The sequence below is a fragment of the Colletes latitarsis genome, chromosome 4 (assembly GCF_051014445.1).
Source record: "Colletes latitarsis isolate SP2378_abdomen chromosome 4, iyColLati1, whole genome shotgun sequence".
Lineage (NCBI taxonomy): Eukaryota > Metazoa > Arthropoda > Insecta > Hymenoptera > Colletidae > Colletes > Colletes latitarsis.
In genome coordinates, this window is record NC_135137.1 from 27,982,192 (window position 1) to 28,004,443 (window position 22,252).

Below are 22,252 nucleotides of genomic sequence, written 5' to 3' on the forward strand. Positions count from 1 at the left end.
GACCCGATACTTTTGCAGATTTAGTATTTCCACTGTGTGTTGCTGTTAAAAAATTTTCACTCTCAGACAATAATGCTTTAATATCAAGTATGATTTATGTTAAGACACGTTACGAAAAAACGTCGCGTCCCGATAGTTTTTCACGCCACTGTAGGCGTCCGGTTATCAACAAGCATATAAATAAAGCTTTGATATTTAAGATCATTCAGGTACAATTTTATTTTTAAAACGTAAGTCGATGTGAAGGTAGCCAAAAAATGAGGACTTGGAGCAGCTTTACGATATTTTGTGGGGACATAGTAAAATGTAGGAAATATAAAATTGAATGGTTACTCGAACGGTTGTCAACATAACGGTTGATTTGCAGTCCTAATACTTTCTGAGGTGACTGTATATTTGTCCGGATGCGTAGTGTTACCGAGAAAAGCGTCGAGAAACGTACCCTTTCCATTTGGCATTCATGCACGAGCGACACTTTGTTGTCCCTTAGGCCGTGTATAAGAAGCGTCGGCGTGCATATCCTTCTATGGAACACGTAGTCTCCTTCCGGCCAAACCATGCCGTCCAAAACGTATTTCATGTGCGAGGGCCATTGTTCTGGCGGTTCAGGGCCACAGTAAGGGTGTTGACGACCCCTCGCCGAATATAACATGTCTCTGTGAAGGCCGCACATTAAAAAAGGCGTTAGGATCGCTCTGAGGCAACAGTGACCAGTGCTTTCGGTGCTGGGTGCTGCTAAAGGCGTTGGACCACCTCCGGATATCAAGACTAGCTGATGTATACTACTGTCGTATTTGCACGCCAAGGCGGTTGCAAAGCTGCATCTGTAATAAACGGGACGACTAGCGTAATCGTTTTCTTTTTATTGTGTGTATGCTTAAAAAAGAAAATGATAACATAGAACCCTGACTGGTTAAAAATTAATGCATTGGACGACTCTTGGCTTTAATTTAACCCTTTGCACTCGGAGACTTTTCTTCGACCACCTACTATCAACTCAAATGCACTGTCTTACGAAATAGATAGTCTTTTTTTACAATCTTTCTTTATGTATTTCGTTCTATATAATCACTTTAAAACAATAATATCGTTGTGTTTCCTTAGAGGGTACATCCAAATTCTTTGTTGGATGTCCCTTCAGAGGGGACAGCCGAGTGCAAAAGGTTAGTCCTCATAGATTCATCGTACATTTTTGTAAGTATTCATGTAAGATCAAAGAATTTCATCAAACTTCTAGTTCCAATACGTAAATATACTTGAAAACTACCTTAAGTGTACCACAATAGCTGTTTACAGTTAACCAAAAAATAGATGTACAAAGAATTAAGAAAAAAACTTTCCAATTTTGTGAAAATATGTATACGAGATGTTATACAAGATTTAAAACTTCTGAAATTCGTCCACGTTTATTCACATATTATTTGTTTATTTCTGCTACAAACATATTCTGTTATGTAAAATGGTACTACATTTATTAGGATTCTATTGGGAGTTCCATTCTTCTCTATGAAGCAAACCATGCTGAATACATACTGAATAACTCATGATTGAATGTAAAATCTAAGAGAAATATGTTATTATATAAATTTTCAGAAGTGTTAATTAGTTTCATAGCTATTACAAAACTTCTGACAAGTTTTATTTATGATTTTCTGTAATACTGATATAGGTGTAATATGTACCGAGTTTCGAAACCTTGTCATTTTAAATTTCAACGATTTTAACTCAGATGATTATAAAAAATGACAATAACACGCTTGATTATTTTGAAATTTTTTACGCAATTTATATTAGCGTTATGAATTTTTTAAAATCTCGTTTATTTGAATTCTAAGCTATCAATTGTCCTGTCATTTAATTATTTAATAGTTTAATAATAAACGAGATATCAATATTTATTTTAAACATTTCATTTATTCTGAAAGAAATAATATATTTAAGAAATTATTATATGAATTATTATATAATTATTATACTTCATTCATTTTACGAAATCATTTAATTTTTGGATATGTTTTTTATATCTTTTAAAACACATAAGATACTTAGATACATTTTTGTATCAAAATAATTTCAATATTTTTCTCGTTCCTATAACGATAAATGACTAATTAACACTCATTGTCAGTTGTTGATTGACGCACCTTTATTATTTTCTTTTGTATTTTACTAATTGATTTCTATTAAAATAAGATTATATTCTTGCAAAGTTCCAATTAAACGGAAGGCAGTTCTTTGTTTATTTTTAGTATGTTTGTTGATCGATTAAAATTTTCACACCATTCATTCCAGTTCCTCGATTAAGACAATGACGAGCAAAAATGTGATCATGTAACAATTCGTGCATTTTTACTTCCGAGTGACGATCCATTCAATGTTAATTACTCCAATCAAATGACTAACAGCAATTCTTTATTGATTAAATTCTTCGATCCATTACTCGAAAATTAAAAATCAAAAAAATAAAATGAGATATATTTTTATAACAAAAAATAACGTAGGTTTATTAAAATGAAATTAAAATTCAAGGAACGGAGTTTCGATACTCTAAAACAAATACAAAGCAAATCTATTGAAATTTTCATTTGTTTTACATGTAATAAATAAAACATATAATACTATCTGCTTGTTATATACACAAAATTTAGAATAACATAAATTTTATGCATTTGTAATAATTTATATACTGCCTTTGCGTCTTAAGCTGACTTTAATTATTAACTATTATTAACTATGTCACAATTTATCACGTTTCTTCGATTCCTAAGAGCGTGACGTAATTTGCGAACGGCTTCTGAAAGTGATTTATGCAAGAAAAATGTTGAAAACTGCTGCTCTAGACATTCAATAGCGTTGCAAGAATGTATTAATGAAGTTCTAAATTTCTGTTTAATTTATACGCGCGTCGATCGACAATGTCTTTTCCCCATAATTCATACCTCGGATATATCGGGTTTATCGCGGTCTTGACTCAATGCTGCAATCCGTATAGGACATAGGTGTTACTTTTTGTAACTCAACTAAGGAACGGCTATTGAACTGTACGTGGTTCGCGAGACTTAGCCAACGGCCTACATGTCGTGTTGCAATGTCGCGCGATGAATTAATAGAACTCACGTCGTTATTATGGCGTCGCGTCGTGTAGGTCGTGATTACCAGCAAAGTGGCTATATTTATTGGCGGCTTGCACAATAAAAGTCGAGAGATTCCAAAAGTTATACAGAGTGAGTTGAAAGGGGTCTCGTAACATTACACAGTAAAAAGCAAAACTAAACACATATATGGAATTTTAATCGACCATAGATACATAGTATTATGTATAATGCTTTGACTTTCTATGAAAAATATTAAGTTCGTATTATTATCATTATTTTGATTCACATAAATTCTCTACATTTATACAGGGTGTTCGGCCACCCCTGGGAAAAATTTTAATAGGAGATTCTAGAGGCCAAAATAAGACGAAAATCAAGAATACTAATTTATTGATCGAGGCTTCGTTAAAAAGTCATTAACAAAATTATGTTAAAAAATTTGTCCAATCTACTTGAATTTTTTCCCCGAAAGTGTGTAGGATTTCGGGGGTATATTAATTCACCAAAAATGCTTGTAATTAATCCCTGCAACTAAAAATAATTTTTTCAGAATTAATTAAAAATTTTTTTTTTCGCCGAAAAATTTAGGCACTGTCGATTTTTCTTAAAAATTCGTTTTTGATTTTTAGTAATTTTATTTGACGCCCTACAGAAAAGTTATCTAATACTTTTTTGTAGGTGCCCATTAGCTCTACTTCAGAAAAAAGTTTCATTGAAATATATTCACAATCGTAGGAGTTATGACTGTTTGAACATTGGACCATTTTTATGGGGTTTTTCTCATTTTGCGGGGACAAGGACCAACTTTTCGAATATTTTTGCGATTTGTACATATTCTTCATCAAAATACGCGTAGTTTGCTTTTTTAAACATTAAAATCGTCCAATCCGTTCAGAAGTTACGACGTTTTAATGATTTGCATGAAAATTCGGGCAGACATTTCTGGCCAGAAATTATGTTTTTGGTAAGGATTTTTTTTCTCGAAACCGAGTAGGATTTCGGGGGTATGTCTGTTGACCAAAAATGCTTGCAATTGACTCCTGCAACTAAAAATAATTTTTCCAAGACGATTCGAAAGTCTTTTTTTTCACCCAAAACTTTCAACACTTATTCGAATTTTTTTCCCGAAAGTGCGTAGGATTTCGGGGGTATGTCTATTCACCAAAAATGATTATAATCGATCCCCGTAACTAAAAATAATTTTTTTAGAATGATTTGAAATTTTTGAATTTAATTTTTTAATAACTTTTTAACGAAGCGTCAATCACGAAATTGATACTCTTGATTGTCGTCTTATTTTGGCCTCTAGAATCTCCCACTGAAATTTTTCCCAGAGGTTGCCGAACACCCTGTATATTTATGTATTTATAGTATATTATAAATGCATAAAATTTATGTTATTCTAAATTTTGTGCATATATCTAGCAGATTGTATTGCACGTTTTAAACTAATTTTTGTATTTATTACATGTAAAACAAAAGAAAATTTTAATATATGTACACTTGTATTAAACTACAATTTAGGGTAACATATGTTTTTTTTTTAATATATTCGTAATAGTATTCTTGGCTTTTTCTTAAAAATGGTTATTCCTTGCCCGCCACCATCTATTTCAAAATGTTATTCTTGCAACGCATTTCACGTGTGAATCTGTACGGGACCTCCTTCCAGATTAATAGATAATGCATAGATAAGATCCACGAGATACACACGCCATATGTTGCAAGCTTTTTCCTTGTTTTCTTTGATATATCGAGCCTCGGTAACGCTTCGTTGCGTAAAAATGCAAATGCGAGGATTAACCATCGATGACCATCGTTTGCTTTCAACAACGCGCTGATATGTATAGATCGAGAAGTATGCAATAATAGCTTCCACGTCCACTTCGAAATTGCTATGTGCATTACCGTCTATAACTTCTAACGACTGTGATTTAAAAACAAAAGATTTTATTGGCTCACGTTTAGTAAAACTATTGTTTCTTAGCTTTGAGACGTGTTAGATCAGTAAAAAATATGTACAATTAATTGGAATTATAATATATTATGTTAATATCATCGAGATATCCTAAGATTGATTAGACAAAAAGTACAAATAAAAATAAAATAAAACTCAACGTTTACGACACACCTCTGAAAATTGTTTACACTATAGTTTGTATAATATTCAATAAGAAAAATTAGAATAATATAGCAGCTTCTGCAATTTAAATTGCTTCGCGTTTTAACGCGCATTAATGAACATTAACTTTCAACAAAAACAACACCGTGAGATAAGATTAAAACTGGCTTTAAGAGGTTTATTTGGGTCAGTGTTTTTCAAATGTTGTCATTACATTTTCTAAATACTTCTATGTTACACTTCATACATATTCATACATTTTACATAATCCCTGGCTATAATTAGACATTTGTCTCAATGACTTTTAATCAACAGCAAAGAATTCTTTGTCTTTAAGTTTAAGCCAGCTTTGGTAATTTTCTTTTCACTTCTTTGTTGCTGTAAAGCTTGTTTTCATGTAATGACTTTGTAAATAGTGATTAATAACGTAGCTGATCTAAAATATAAGGTGGATGTAATAGAATCTCTCAGTGAAATTTTTTAATGATTTTAAGCGTTAAGTTTGCAGCATTCGCCCTAAAGTTATTTTTTCAATATCCCAGGTTTCATTTCATTTTTCAAGCATGTCTCTGTGGTACTATCGATAGTACACTGTTCTAAAAAATCACAGACAATTGAACCTGCCACTTTGCAGTAAGTTCCTTAATGTAAGATTTCGGAGCTGGAGTTTAGTCAAAACTCCGATCGATACATTCGTAAAAATTTATACGATTTATACAGTTTGTACCGTATTCTTTAAACATCCGGGATTGAATTTCAGAAGGTTTTACGCCTTCGAAGACCAGAAACTCTATCACTGAACGCTGTTCTTCAAATGCATGTGTACTTTTTGCGATTACCAATGTTTCTAAAGGAAAGAGAACTTTGATAAATGCAACGACATTGTTGCAACTGAAAAACACGAAGATACAGAAGAGCAACCAATACATCGTCGATTCTCGAATAAAAATCGAATAAAAATCGAAATAATTCCAAGAACGCAGATTAATGCACTTTCAAGTTCACCCATTATCCGTTTTGTCGGCTAAACGCGTGCAAGTAGTCGCACGGGCGCGCAACGATTCAAACGTCAAGGAATTTGTAATCTTCAGATATTCGATAAGGCATAGTCTCGCGTGCACCCTGCAATTACGATACACCAGATGCTTTTAAATGGCCGAAGATAAGTTACACGATTGCGACCCTACCTACTAGGCACAGCTAAATAATTCTATAATGGTAATGAGAATTGTCCATCGCAACATTGGGGATGCTTATTCTGCTTGATCAAAGTTTTAATGAAGGGTGTAAATTTTAGGAATTATTAAAGCTCGCTGAACGAGGATTTCAAAATGAGGATTTTAAAAAATATTTTGTTTTCAAAGGTATACATTTTTTTTATAATTATACGTGTTATACAGGTTGTCCCATATAATTGTAATCACAACTTTTCACACACTATCGACAATCTGAGGAAAAACAATTTAACCCTCGGTTGGTATGTTGCTACGTCGATCACGAAATCGGTATCATTTACGATGTTTTATTATAAATGTATCAATTGTATGGGATACATATAAAAAAATGGATTTTTTTTTTAACATTAATATTATTAATCACGTAGAACACTACCACAAAAATAAACAGAAACTAGAATGAATCGAGTTTGTCCTAATTACAGAGAAGAATTTTACATAAGAGGCTAAAATAATGTACAAAATAGGAAGGTCAACGTAAAAAATGTGACATAGTAGCGATGATGATAAAGAAAACAAGCGTAAAGCACATTTAATTATCGTCCAAGATTCGGAATAAAACTAATTGAATCTGTGTGTTAAAGAACGGTACAAATTCAAAATTAATTCACAGAACTGCACTTTGGAATTAAGAACATTGCAAAAGAAGTGCAACTTTGAAGAAGGTGAAAAGTAAAGTTAATCATACATTACCAACGTGGCAAGAAACGAAATAAAAATTCAAGATATGACATGTGACCAAGTTAATGAAGTACATTTCAGACAAAGCATGAATATTCTACAAGGAAATTGCTTCTTGGAAGACTATTTTATCAACCAACAGGCGATAGCCAATTTTTCAAATATTATATTGAACTTAATTTAAAATTGCTTTTCATTAAATAATGACTACCTCGATTATGCTTAAAATAAGTTAATAACTCTTCTTAATACTGCGATACTTTTTAAATTTCTAAAATAAACAGTGGCTCGAAATAAAGTACAATTCAAGTCGAACAATTTCATTTTAATTATTGAAAATTTATGACAAAATGATTTAATCACAATTAACCACGTATAAATATTAATCAGTGTTAATATAGCAGTGTTTTAATTGGGATGGCTATTTCTTGAAATATCTCAAAATATGATTTCTGAACTGTTGTTTTATTTATAAGAAAATATTGTTTATTCTGAAAGGAATGATTATAGTCACGTCTGATATACTACAGGGTGTTCGGCCACCCCTGAGAAAAATTTTAATAGAGGATTCTAGAGGCGAAAATAAGACGAACATCAAGAATACCAATTTGTTGATGGAGGCTCCGTTAAAAAGTTATTAACAATTAAATTCAAAAATTTCAAATCGTTCTGAAAAAATTATTTTCGGTTGTGGGGGTCAATTACAATCATTTTTGGTGAATTGACATACCCCCGAAATCCTACCCACTTTCGAGAAAAAAATTCGAGTAGGTGGTGAAATTTCTCGGCAAAAAGAAAAATTTTTCAAATCGTTTTAAAAAAATTATTTCCGATTGCAAAGATCGATTATAATCATTTTTGTTGAATAGATATACCCCCGAAATCCTACCCAGTTTTGAGAAAAAAATTCGAGAAGGTGTAAAATTTTTCGACAAAATTAAAAAATTTCAAATCGTTCTAAAAAAATTATTTTTGATTGCAGGGACCAATTATAATCATTTTTGGTCAACAGACATACCCTCGAAATCCTAACCATTTTCGAGAAAAAAATTCCTTTCCGAAAATATAATTTCAGGCCAAAAATGCTTCCCGTAAATTTCATGCGAATCTTTAAAACGTCATAACTTCTGAACGGATTGGACGATTTTAATGTTTAAAAAAGCAAACTACGCGTATTTTAGTGTAGAATATGTAGAAATTATAAAAATATTCAAAAAGTTGGTCCTTAACCTCGTAAAATGAGAAAAACCCCATAAAAATGGTCCAATTTTCAAACAGTCATAACTCCTACAATAGTGAATATATTTCAATGAAACTTTTTTCTGAAGTAGTGCTCATGGGTACCTACAAAAAAGTATTAGACAACATTTCCGTACAGCGTCGAACAAATTCATTAAAAATCACAAACCAATTTTTAAGAAAAATCGACAGGGGGTAGGTAGGTGCCTAAATTTTTCGGCGAAAAAAAAAATTTTTAATTAATTCTGAAAAAATTATTTTCGGTTGCGGGGGTCAATTACAATCATTTTTGGTGAATTGACATACCCCCGAAATCCTACCCACTTTCGAGAAAAAAATTCGAGTAGGTACTGAAATTTTTAGACGAAATTAAAAAATTTCAAATCATACTAAAAAAATTATATTTAGTTACAGGGGTCAATTACAAGCATTTTTGGTGAATAGACATACCCTCGAAATCCTACGCTCTTCCGAGAAGAAAATTCTTTATCGAAAATATACTATGTGGCCGGAAATGTTTCCATAACTTTTTAACGAAGCTTCAACCAATAAATTAGTATCCTTGATTTTCGTCTTGTTTTGGCCTCTAGAATCTCCCATTAAAATGTTTCTCAAGGTTGGCTGAGCACCTTGTATAATAGAATTGAGAAGCCTCAAATTGCAAGTAGAAAAAGGATTTATTAAGGCATTTGAAGCAAGGTTTATGACACGTACGTAATTTGCTACTGTTCGGGACTTAGTTATTTCCAGCTTTGGTTTATGATTAGAAAAATTCCTAATTTGAAGGACCATAACTAGAAATTCGGAGTCTTTCTGTGCTCCAATAGTAAACGACGCGACGTGTCATAAACCTGCAAGGTCTCGAGCGAGGTACACCGTTACAATAAAAGTTGGATACATGTCCGGAAATTGGGACCCTAAACCAGGCGTTTATGGAGTAGATGGATCGATTCTAATTAGAGAAACAGCCTGAGTCGACTGTCGAGTATAGAAAAGGACAGCGAGTAAAAAGGAAGGAGGTCCTTCCCAAGTATCGAGCTTTGTGCTGTGTCAAGGAGTGGTGGGGATAAACAGCGAGCATTTATGGAGTAGATGAGTTCGGGCATTTATCCAACTTTTACTGCGCCTGAGTAACGTGTGCACCGCTCCAACAGTCCTGAGGACTGTCAGTGCTTCGTGGGTGTTGACCATTTTGGAGAAGTTATTAAAATCCTCATTAGTCAGCGTCCAGCCATTTATCAATAGAGAAAAAATTGTATTGTCCACCCTTATGGAAGGGGAACAGGAGTGAGACTTGCAATTCGTAGTTCAAACACAATAGCAATACTCAATAGTATATAAATCTTCCACAGAAGTCCCAAAGTACTAATTCAATAATGAAGAAGATTCGCAGCGAAGCAGGATTCTTCGGTTTTCATTTATTGGTACGAGAAATTAATCCAGAGGGAGAGTGAACACGTGACACTTCAATTGTTATACAAGCCTGGCTGACGGTTTCGGCCATGAAACAATTTCATTCATACCATGTGAATACATGGGACAATTACCTGTTATTCAGGGACATACTACAAAGTACAACCGCGTCGTGCATTTAACGTGTAATTACATAGTTAATTAATACGCACTATGAATATAAAACAACGTAAAACAAGAGTCTCTTGAAATTAGTAGATTGAAAACAAAGTTACCGTTAGCGTTTTATCGAATGTTAGACTAAATGCTATTATCATTATATTTTGTTTGTTAAAGAAGTCCCGTTCGTGTTACATGCATTGATTTTGCAATTACAGTCTCGTAAATACTTTTCCTCGAAAGTCTCATACTTGTAACGATTATTTATAATCAATATTGCCGATTAAAAATCTTATCAATATTTTATAATAAATTTCTTATGATTCGCAACGTTAGTACAGTACCTATTTAAATTTGTTCTATAATGTTGCTTATGTAGTGTAATTAAAAATTTCACAAAGGTTCCAGAAGATTTGCAATTTAAAACATCGTGACTAGTTAATCTATAATTGACATACTTGCATGTTTCATTTATTTTTTTGATCGGGATTAAATTGACTTCACCCTACCACTTACGTAACGAGCATTTCATCCATCCAATTGAGGATTAAAACTAGAAATAGCGAACGACGACGGTGAATTACGTAAGTCGATCATGTCATTAATATACAACATTCCTTTTGCAAATGGATGATGTAAGGAAAGAAGTAAAAATAAAAAAAGTTTCACAATTTCTTATCAGAAATACGTCGACTTAAATCAATTTTCAAAATCTACATTAGTACCTTGAGATGGGATTACTTTAATGGGCAGGCTATGATTAACTAATTCCAAAGGTGCCGATAGAACTTTAAGAGTTACTTAACCTCACTTATAATATATTATATCTCGTTATCGTATCTTATTAACTTTCATTGGCGTCCTCGCGTGACAATGAACATTATTCCGTCTTGTATCGTTTGATTCGACTCGGTAGCCGGTTTCATACGTTATGAAGGTTACAGATTTTCATAAAACTAAAATTAATAACGCTGATAATTCCAAATTTATTTAAATTGTTGATCTTTTACAAAAATTTAGTAAACTTTCTCTGATACGATTTAATTATGAGAAAACTCCTCGATACTAGTACAATATAACGTTAATACTCTGCATATTAGGTCAGTCGGTATTGTTTATATTACCAGTCATATCTCCATTTTATTATTTCGTTTAATTACTGCGGTTTTTAATGTTCAAGGTCATACCAAGGTAGGAACAAAAAGGAGCACATGCTCTTAGACGTCGTAATATGAGGACGCAGACATTCCTTTTGCTTTTTAAAGGAATGATTTTTAAAAAGCATTCTTTATCGATGACATGTCTACGCTTCCAAAACTTTAACGCTGGGAACACAATCCCATGTTCAATCGATTGTATAATTCGTTTCAGATTTGGAATTTTAAAATAACACAAATTATTTTAAACCTTATCTTAAACACAGCTAAGATTTAACAAATTCTGGCTTTAAAGTAATTAGTGACTTATCAGTAGCCATTTAAGAGCGAATAGACGAAATGGACTAAATACTCCAACACCAGAGTCTGTTAAATCATAATTGGGTTTAAGACAAGGATCCCCTGAGTTATGAAGCAATCAGCAAAAAATGTTCATTAAATTTTGGATCTCTTTAACTTTGACGTTTCAAGCTTGAAACGAATCATGTAATTTATTGAAGATACGATTACCGTTCCAAAGTTTAAAATTCTGAAGGCACAGTTGTGAAGCTAATAAAAAGTTGCTCTTTGCAAACCATTCCTTTTAATTATTGAATTATTCGTTAAAAGAGTCTCTGATATTTGCGCTATTTGTATTAAATGTCAAAATATGAAACTGACATAATTTTTGGTTATTATTTATTTCCAAGTATTGTGTGTGTTATTTTACAAGGTATGGAAAATAAAATTGGATCTCAAGACAAGTGCCTTGATCGTGATCAAAGCTCAAAAACTATTAGCATTGCATGAAATTTGGCGCACAAGAAGAACAGAAGACTATGACTGTGTACTTAAAAAATGGTTTCTGAGATCTGCCCTTCTGCTAACCCAACAATCAAGCAGCTTTTATTGATTCTCGTGAAAAAAGGAAAAGAATTTTTCCCTAGCACGATACAAAGAAACGTCATTTTTTGACACACGATCGTACGTGTCTCCTTGTCCTTTCAATTGAAAATAATCGTATGGCACAACGTAGCACACCTACATTCGGTTTTACTTTCCATACATAAGGAAAAGCCAGGAATTATGACTCACTCCCTATGTTATATGCGATGTTTAATAATAAATTGAGTGATAGTATTGGAGATCACGCGTAATGTTATTATTTTACTCTAACGGAATTATAATTTCACCAAAAAATATCAATTAAGAAATTCCGAATAAAACGATACAAGTACATTCGACTCTAATGCGAAATCGTTATAATTTCAAAACTAGTGTTCTAGTTGTCCAATCACTCTAAAATTTGGCATAAATGGTTTCTTCATCAAGAGTCACAATCTATGGAGTTGCGTAAAAAAAAAACTAAAAAAAAAAAATGTTGACCCCTGCAATTAAGGATCATCCTACAGTACACTATAGAATTTAGGGTTGAAAATTGCAAATAAGCGGATGAATCGCAAAACAAATTTAAAGAATAAGTATTAAAATAAATATTTACCCATAATTATGCGCCACCAAGACACACTTCTGTCCAGGCTTGAACGCGTAATGGCACAGTACAGAGTCCAGATCCTTTAGCAGCTTGTTAAAATGATAATCCCTGGATCGGCTAGGTGCCGAGCTCATGCCGTGCCCCAAGATGTCTGGCGCAATGCAAGGATACCCCAGAGCAGAGAAATACTCCAACTGATGCTCGAAGATTTCCGCGGATGATCCGAAGCCGTGCAGGAAGACGATCATCGGTTTCCTGTTTCTCCTAAACGTGACCGTGTCGCGGGGACTTTGCTCTATCGCGGTATCCTCGATGTCAGGCCACATCTTCCTGTAATCCTCCAGCTCGATGGACGTCGTCTCCTTCCTCGACTGAAACGAACCCATCTTTTCGTTCCAGCTGCTCTTTTCCAAAGACTCGTCGGACACGGCTGGGTTCGCGCACAATTTTTTCCGCAGCCTCGACATCGCTTTGCCCTTTTTAGACCTCAAGGGCGACTTGTCGCCATTGTCCTTGAATTCCAGCCGCAGATTCTCGAAACTGGGCTCGTTAACAATTTCCTCCAGCTCCTTGAAATCCACCGCGGCCACTCTACCCTCGAGATTATCCGTCGAGATATCGACTGCCACGGCGGTTTGAAAACTCGAGTCCCGCGGCTTGCTGCTTTCCACGTCATTCTTACCGGTGACCTCCGATCTCTCCGTAGCTTCGTCGTTGCTCAGCTGCTCGCCACTTCTCGGAACCACCGTCTCGGCCGTTCTCTTTGTCGGCTGGCCCCGGGGTTCGTTCTTCTGAACACCTGTGCTTAGGTCCTCCCAACTGTTACTCAGGGGCGTTCTACCGAGTTTCTCGTCGATGATCTTCAGCAACGACTGTTCCAGGCTGGGCTCCTGGTCCGGCTGGAACTCGATCGTCTCGACGCTGTTGATCCCCGAATCGATGCAGTCCAACTGCTCCAAGGTGACTTCCGTGCCCACCGACCGTCTCAAGTAAAAATCCAAGGAATCCGGATCGTTCGTCGACCCGATGAAGCCACGGTTCACGTATCCCTCGTTGCTCAGGATTTCGTTCTTGCGCTCGGATTCCTTCTCGTCCTTTTCGTTCCTGTCCGGACGGAACGAGAAGCTGATGTTGAACGACTTCTCGTTGCCCGAGGATCCTTCGGTTTCCAGTTTCCCCGTGTCTGAGGTGGCTTTATCGCGAGTCGATCGCCGCAACCTCGGCGAGTCTCTTCTCTTTTTCGAACCCGTTGCATCCTTGATAAGAGTGTCCTCGGCGCCCGCGATGTACTTCACGGTGTCGTCGAGTATTTCTTCCAGGAGCACGTTAATATACTTCTCCAAGTCCTTCACGATTTTGTTTTTGATCGTTTGCTCGTCCGCCTGCTGGTCCTTCGCGTCGGTGTTCGTCGCGAGGCTCTCCACCTTCTCTTTCGTCTGTTGGATCTCGGGGTCTTGGAGTTTCTGCAAATTTACCGACACCTTCTGCTCGAGCTCCTCGATGGCGGACTCGTTCTTCTCGGCCTCGCAGAGGCTCGTTCTGATTCTGTTCAACTCCGCGGAAATGATTTGCTCCTCGGCGGTGCTGAGCCGTCGCGATTGTCGAAACGAGCATCTGCAGTTCCCGGACGAGTGGGGTCTCCTGGCCCAGCGAGTGAAGAAATTGTCGATGATGGACTCCGGTCTCTCGCTGGTGTTCTCGTAATACCAACCGCTCTTCAGGGTCGGTTTCACGATCCTCAAGGTACGACGCGGACCGACGATAAAAAAGTCGCAGTCAGGAAGTTCTACTTTGCCTGGACCCACTCGATTTCTGTTCCTCCAATATTCGAAGAACTTGGTGTACCAAGGTGTGCCTGGTACCGCTTCTTCTGCCTCCGTAGCCATATTTTAGACAACAATTCGTAACCTGTAGCGGTCATAAAACTCGATCGATCTAATAGTACTTTCTACGATAAAATTGTCGATCGAATATTAGCCCTACTATATCACGTTCCTCGTTGTGTAAAGTTCATAAAATCCTATAACTAGCGATCGACGAAACAAAAATATTTACAGTCTTCTCTCTTTGCGAAGCTGCCTCTGCACGGTCACGAATTGCCTCTTTAACTGGCTATAAACTGCCAACTCGTGTACTCTCTGATCCACACTACGGTGTCTCTTCTTCGAAAATAAAGAAGAGTTGTAACCGTTGAATATCGTAATAATGACGCTGTAATCTACGGTAGCCGTTAAGCTCGCGTTCCTGTCCATCTGAATCAAAGGTATACGATCCGCTCAGCCTCTCCATCAACCTCTAATGGAAGTAAGTCGCGAAGAATTGTTGTAATTTTCTCTGTTTACCCTCTGACGCATATGGTCAACGATTTATAGTATTTTTCCCTTCTTATAGCTTAGTCTTGTTATTCGATTCACAATAATTATCTGGAAAAGACTCGATACAATGCTCTCGTTAACTTATGCACCGATGCTCTTCTTGGAAACTAAATACTTATTCGTTGAGATAAATACGTTTAAAATAGATATTTCTATTATTATCCTTAGTATATTGTGTTTTTTCAGTCGATTCTAACGTTGTCCACAACTTCGTCGCTGTGAATAGGAAACTGCTCAATTTTTTCTTGTCATGTTGCTGTTCCACTGGATCGCAGTCTCAGGCTTGCAACACTTTTCCCGCAATTTCTGCAATCGTTGCTCGGTCAAACGCGATTTCCCCGTGAAAAACGAAAGTAACATTTCGCGTTGACTCCTTCTGTTAAGCTGTTCACGGCTCGGCGAATCACCGTCGATCGTTCCACCATCAGCTCGTCTGATTGCTATATTCGACGTTTCAACCTGCGAATAACAAGTTTAGTTAGTAGGATATGTACATCGATTTCTTTGAAACTGTATTTTGTGCGACAGTATCTAAAATCGAAGATGTTTTGTTGATAAATGAGAATCTGGTTTACAATAGCATTCCATAATGCATGATATTTCGTAGAGAAATTCAATTTTTGAATTAATGAGGACGGCATGGGACGTGTACGAGCTGTTCTCGAGTTCAGTTTAAATATCAGTAAATCCTTTAAATTATTTTTCAATTTATTCCTAATTCAATCTTATTGTCATTTTATTTTATATTTGAATGATTGTCTTTCAATGTAATTTCTGACATTTTTGTTCTACATATAATTGTTTTCCTTGCGTAATGGTGTTCTGAGAACGCGTGCTAACGAACTATAAAATGAAGATATTACTTTGCAGTACTGTGTCTTAACTTTTAAAGTACACATAAAATTCACGTTTATCTGTAATCCAATTTAGAACTGACAACTTAACTTAGCAAATGATTTTTAAATAATTTATTTTATCTTAATATAAACTGAAGCTACTCTTCTTAAATTATAATATAATAAGAAGTCTATGAAGTTTAAAAGAAAAATGGGTATTTTCAAATAGATTATTTGAAAATGTCTTGTAACTGAGTTAGTAGAACAATCAGTGTAATAAGTTAATTTACAATATTCAACGAATATGTCTGAGTTAACAACCTCTAAGAATTATTAGAAAACGCATACATTGGAACGAAGTTAATAAACTCAAGAAGAACCGTACGATTGAAGATGAAGACCTTGAAATCTTTGCAATGATCGGAAAAAATATTTCGTTCGAATATTACTTTTCCTATAACGAAAGAACGATAGCGAATTTTTTAAAACAAATAAGGTAGTGCAATAAGTTTGCACTAATAACGACAGCAATAATAATCGTATTTTTCAAATATGTAATAATGTGCGAGATTTTTGTTTCAGTAATGCTAGTTTTGATTCTGATAAATGTGAAACATAAATACAAGATTGCAAATATTATCAAAAAGTATAGAGATAATTTTACAAATATGCATAGAACAACTTCATTTTACTAATATGTTTATCTACTGCAGTAGTATATTACAAAACAATAGATGACATTAATTAAATATTGATTTGAAAGATTATAGTAAGTTATAATTAAGCTTTTGCATAAAGTGATTCTTTCACCATTGCTATGGGCATCAGTGTTTTCCGCGAAAACTTCATTTGATGAGTAATGTCTGATATAAACAGGAAACGACTATGTTTGAATCTAACTACAGTAAATTTCCTCTTAACCGATTCGTATAGGACCGTACTCAGATAAACGAATGGTTGGTTAATTTGATATCATTTATAAATTCTAAATAAAATAAAAATACATGTCTATATAATAGTTATTATTTATATCTAAAATCTAGATATAACATAATATTATCAACATCGTATATTAACATATAAAAAAATAATATTTGTTGGACATTTACTTATACAAAAAAATCAATCATTTTTGTTCGATTTTTTTATTTTTATTTTTCTGCTAAAACAAAATTAACTGACTGTTCTTTCTCCAACGCCTAATTCGTTGCATATCATTTTTACAGATTCTTCATTATTTAAACGTTCTTAAGCTTTTAATTTTGTTTTAATATTTAACATATTTTGTCTACGCTTATTCAAATTTATTCTTATGCTAATGCAATATACATAATAAAATAAAATGTCGTGGGAGTGAATAACGTTTGGAATTGTTTTTCACTATTTATACAACAATCGTTGGTCGGTTAAAGCAATCTTTCCGTCGTCTCAGTATTCTTATTAATTCAGTGTTGGCTCTCCTTTAATACTGTGACATTATTTTCTGTTCATTCTTAATTTGCAACAACTCTTCGAACGAAATATTTTTTAATTAATTACCAAATGCTTTTCGAAAGATATTTATGAATCGTAATTTGAGACTTATACATATAAAAAATATTATCTATCAGTGACTTATATTTTATATTATAATAAAAATAGTTAATGTAAAATTTTCTTTACTAATAATGCGTTGAAATGTACATTAATGGATATGTTATCTGAACTCTATGACTAGACTTAGACGAACATTATTTAAAATACAAAATAAAGAAGAATATTGTAAACAATGCATCAGTTGGATTGCATCGCGATTGTTATTACTAAAACAATTTAGGGAAATTAATTACTTTTTTATTAATAACTTTAATAACAAATAACATAGAAAATCATTTGATTAGAGATCGAATAAGAAACTAATTCAGAAAATATTAGTTGCTTGTTTGAATAAATTAACGATTAAGCTCTTGAAAATGTCTGATCTAACAATTTATTATTAATAATAATTTGTATATCTAATAATATACACGATATGTAAGACTAATAATAATAAGTGAAAACTAAAAAAACCACCATTCGATAAAAAATAAATAACCCTGTTGTCTATGTAACACAATCCAATGCTCTGTTTCTTACAAGACACCCTGTATGTTACACTGTATAATAATAACACAGTATTTCATATTTTCATACACCACTAAGCTTAATCGATTAATTTTTATCGATTAGACAAAAAATTACGCGACAAATGAATTAAACGAAATTTTAGAAAACAAACTATAATTTGCACTTTTTAAATTTAACACACTCTATTTATGAGATTCAGTATTTCAAGTATATGGAGATAAAGTGACAAACTAACAATAAGATAAAAATGAGTAGTCATTCATGTAAGCGAAAAAAAGTAAACAGTTGCCAAAATTAGGTTTAAAAAGAAAATGTTTGAAAAGAAGGTTTAAAAAGAAGGATAAGAAGAAACTAAATTGTGGAAAAATACAATTGAACAATAAGGAAGATCCAGCTACTAAAACTCATGGACGTGTGACACAATGATTTTAAAGCAATCTAAAATAATAACACGTTCATTACCGTCGATCATTTTTATTTTCTGAACAGATTTCTCAAGTTTTCCACTGTCTACCCTCCTGTCGCCCCCTCATTGTCGTCAAACTGGTTATCAGGATTTATTTTTCATATTTCCCGCGCGACGCGATCTTGTTTAAAAGCGTACAGAAGCGGCTTTCTTAGATATCCCGATCAGGTTTCGCATATTTACAGCACCGCGGTGTAGTGTGTCACAATTAAATGTCAGATATACACCTTTTTTTTTCAAACGTATGCAAATTTACCGATGGAAAGTTCGATACGTATATTTCCTAACTACATACCGGTATGCAGCTTGCGTACGTAGAGTGAGAGTATACTTATACTATACGCCGCTTTATGCCTACCATCCTCGATATAATTACGTCCACGATCCGTGTCCATTATGCAGATTATTCGAATAAATCAGCTCTCGGCGTGCCAGCCGGTTAGTCATGGAGCTACGAGCACCAGCCTCGAAACGATTTTTCCACAAGAATCGAGAACGTTAAAATAAGAAACCTCACTGTGTTTACGGTGAAAAGTGGCAGAACAAACGTTTCCACGTAACGATGAACAGACGTTACTTTGACACAGACACGTTTCAATTCCTCCTTAATTACCTTTCTCTAAAATTAATCACCAGTACCCGCGGTACTGTAGCCTGTGCCTATTCCGTACTACGCTAGCGGAACGAAATTCCTCGTTCCACCTTAACAATGACATTCTTCTCGCACAAAAACTTCCGAGTGGAAAAAAAGTCCGCCATTCAACGTGCAATTGTCAAATCTCCGCGTTCCTCTGAAACGTCATGCTATGTTTGCTCGGTACACGCCCCGCGGCAAGCATCCCTAGTTATTATACTTGCCCTTTGAACCCTGGACGTCGACCGCCTTTTTTTCACGCCGTGCACACAGCAAGCACACGTCGAAGCGTGGTTCAAAGCCGACTGCGAGCTTTCCCATCCCTCGTACACTCGACCACTTGTTGCTTCTGCCAGTGATTCTCACCTTGTATCGGGGACACTCAGAAAATTGTCTTTAGCCAGCAACACGCGCGACCATTCGTCCACGGCGCTTTCCGCGTTAACGCGCGCATTAAACCGTCAATTGGCACTTCCTCTCTGCTCCGGACTGTTCTCGCGCACGAAAATCGGGCGTCGGGAACGCGATTCGCGAGTGGCCACTTTCACGAGACACGAATGCTGCCCGACGGGGGTACACGTTCGAAATTCATACCCGCTGATACGTTTTTCTCTGCCGTTTGTTCGCGGGGTACGAACGAGACAGGCACTTTTTCGACACGCTCGGTCGCGTGTCGACGTTCACGGCGGTTCTCGGCGACGTTGGGAACATCCGCGAGGAAGCCACGTTACCCAGGGTACGAAAGAGACGGTTGCTGATGCACACTGTGTCGCAGAGCCGCGTCGACTGCATGCACGCGGAGGTAGCGCGCATTTTCGTGGGCGTGGAACGGCGAATTAAAACGGGAAAATTAAGGACGATTGACACTGAACCGCCGCACGTCGGGTCACGGCGGCCATTGCGCGTCCCGAGGCACACGCACGCCGCGCACACGAGTCAGCGCCACCCCACTTTGCGCGCTTTTCCTACACGGTGTCTTCAAAATTCTATGCGCCAGAAATGGTCAAAATTCCCCATAGATCAAGATTCCCCATAATGTTTTTTCCCAAAAACCTGGAACATCTTGTAAATAAACGAGGTATGATAAAATGTAAGAAAACCAATTTATATTACAAATAGGTTTCGATTAGTACGAGTAATACAAGCTGTCCCGTAACTGGTGGTACAAGCGAGTAGGGGGTGATTCTACGTGAAAAATTGAATCGAAAATGTAGAATAAAATTTGTTCATATGACTCTTCATTTTCGAAAAAAATAAGTTTGAAAATTTGTCGCGTTTATTATTAAAAAAATTATATTAAAAAAAGTTTATTACTTTTTAAAGTATTTTAATAGTGTTGGTTACATTTCCTTATATTATATTATATTACTAAACAATAGATAACATTAATTAAATATTCATTTGAAAAATTGTAGTAAGTTATAATTAATTATTTATTTACAAAATGATTCTTTCACCATTGTTATGGGCATCGGTGTTTTCCGCGAAAATTTAATTTGATGAGCAATGTCTGATATAAACCAGAAACGATTATATTTGAATCTAACTACAGTAAACTTAAGATAAACGAATGGTCAGTTAATTTGATATTATTTACAAATTGTAAATAAAATAAAAATACATGTCTATACAAGGTGTTCGGCCACCCCTGGGAAAAATTTTAATGGGTGATTCTAGAGACCAAAATAAGACGAAAATCGGGAATATCAATTTGTTGATGGAGGCTTCGTTAAAAAGTTATTAACAATTAAATTCAAAAACTTCAAATCGTTCTGGAAAAATTATTTGCGGTTGCAGGAGTCAATTACAATCAGTTTTGGTGAACAAACATACTCCCGAAATCACGCATTTTCGAGAAAAAAATTCAGTACGGACGAAACTTTAAACGTTAATAATTTTTTAACGAAGCCTTCATCAACAAATTGGTATTCTTGATTTTCGTCTTATTTTGACCTCTAGAATCCCCTATTAAAATTTTCCTCAGGGGTGGTCGAACACCCTGTATAATACTTATCATTTATATCTAAAATCTAGGTATAATATATGATAATATAATATTATCAACATCGTATATTGAACATAAAAAAATAATACTTATTAGACATTTACTTATACAAAAATATCAATCATTTTTGTCCGATTCTTTTATTTCAATTCTTTTGCTAAAACAAAATTCGCTGCATATTACTTTTACAAATATTTTGAAATATACAAATACATCTTATTAAATTATTATAGCATAAGCATGTTTATTATTTTTTAAAGTATTTTAATAGTGTTGGTTATATTTCCTTCTTCTTCTTCATATCTTTGTATATGTGTAATGGTAAACCCGTACTTTATTCTAGTTTTGGTACCTTGCATGGTTTCGATCCAGCTTCCCAAATTTTTTATTTCAGAACATTTACAGCTTGAACTACATATGTCTTTCAATTCTTTGAGTATGAACTTTTCTTTTTGTTCATCGATTATATTATTTGTAACATTATCGTTTATATTGCACTTACGTTTCGGTATTTGATGGACGGAAAACGACAAAAATTAGAATATGAAATAACGACAGACCTATCCAAGGACCGAGTACATATCATTTGTTTTAACATCTCTTTTGTTTCTTAGTTATATTAGAAGGAGAACTATACGGTATAAAAGTCCTTAGTTGGGATGGACAAACAGGCCATTATACACAATTTTACCAACACTGTAATAGAAAACTGGTCAACAATGTTTCATGGAGTAGTTATAATAAAAAACGAAATAAAATTAAAAATAAAAACCTACAGATTTCTATAAAAAAAGCGGAACATTTTGGATAAATTTGGGACCTCAGGGCAATTCACTAAAAAATTCTACCCATTGTAGCAATTATTATACTTAAATCGCGCGCCAGATCTGTGCCCGGAGAAAAAAATGACTACTCAATATCCATTTAATGTGTATTTTTTGAAAGTAAGTTCCCACACCATCTCTCCTACTTTCCTCGTTCATGAGCAGAACTGCAGATTATTCAAATAATAATGATCACCCGTTATTTACAACGTTCGACAAAGACGAATAAAAGTTATTTTATAGATAAAACTTTTATTCAGATAAAAGTCACACGCTCTTCGTGAGTAACGAATAAAAGTTTTATCTGTATACGACTTTTATTCGAATACAATCCTTTACGTAGAAGAGTGAGTTGTTAAAGTGTTATTCGTTATTTGTTATCATAACAACATTTTTTTTTAACAATGAATACAGACAAATGAAAAATATTC

The 22,252-nt window shown here is 34.7% G+C and overlaps 1 protein-coding gene across 2 annotated transcripts in view; it reads right to left on the reverse strand.

Moving 5' to 3' along the window:
• Positions 1-19,873, reverse strand: part of LOC143341144 (uncharacterized) — a 23,683-nt gene extending 3,810 nt beyond the window's left edge. The window contains exons 1-3 of one of the 2 annotated variants that reach the window (XM_076763857.1): positions 19,217-19,873; positions 12,582-15,409; positions 443-824 (exon numbers count right to left, since the gene is read on the reverse strand). In XM_076763857.1, coding sequence (XP_076619972.1) covers positions 443-824; positions 12,582-14,461 — 2,262 coding nt within the window. In that variant the 5' untranslated portion in view covers positions 14,462-15,409; positions 19,217-19,873. Of the gene's footprint in view, positions 1-442; positions 825-12,581; positions 15,410-18,354; positions 18,387-19,216 lie in introns of those variants that run through there. The other variant, XM_076763858.1, reaches the window with a different exon arrangement.
• Positions 19,874-22,252: the final 2,379 nt, after the last annotated feature.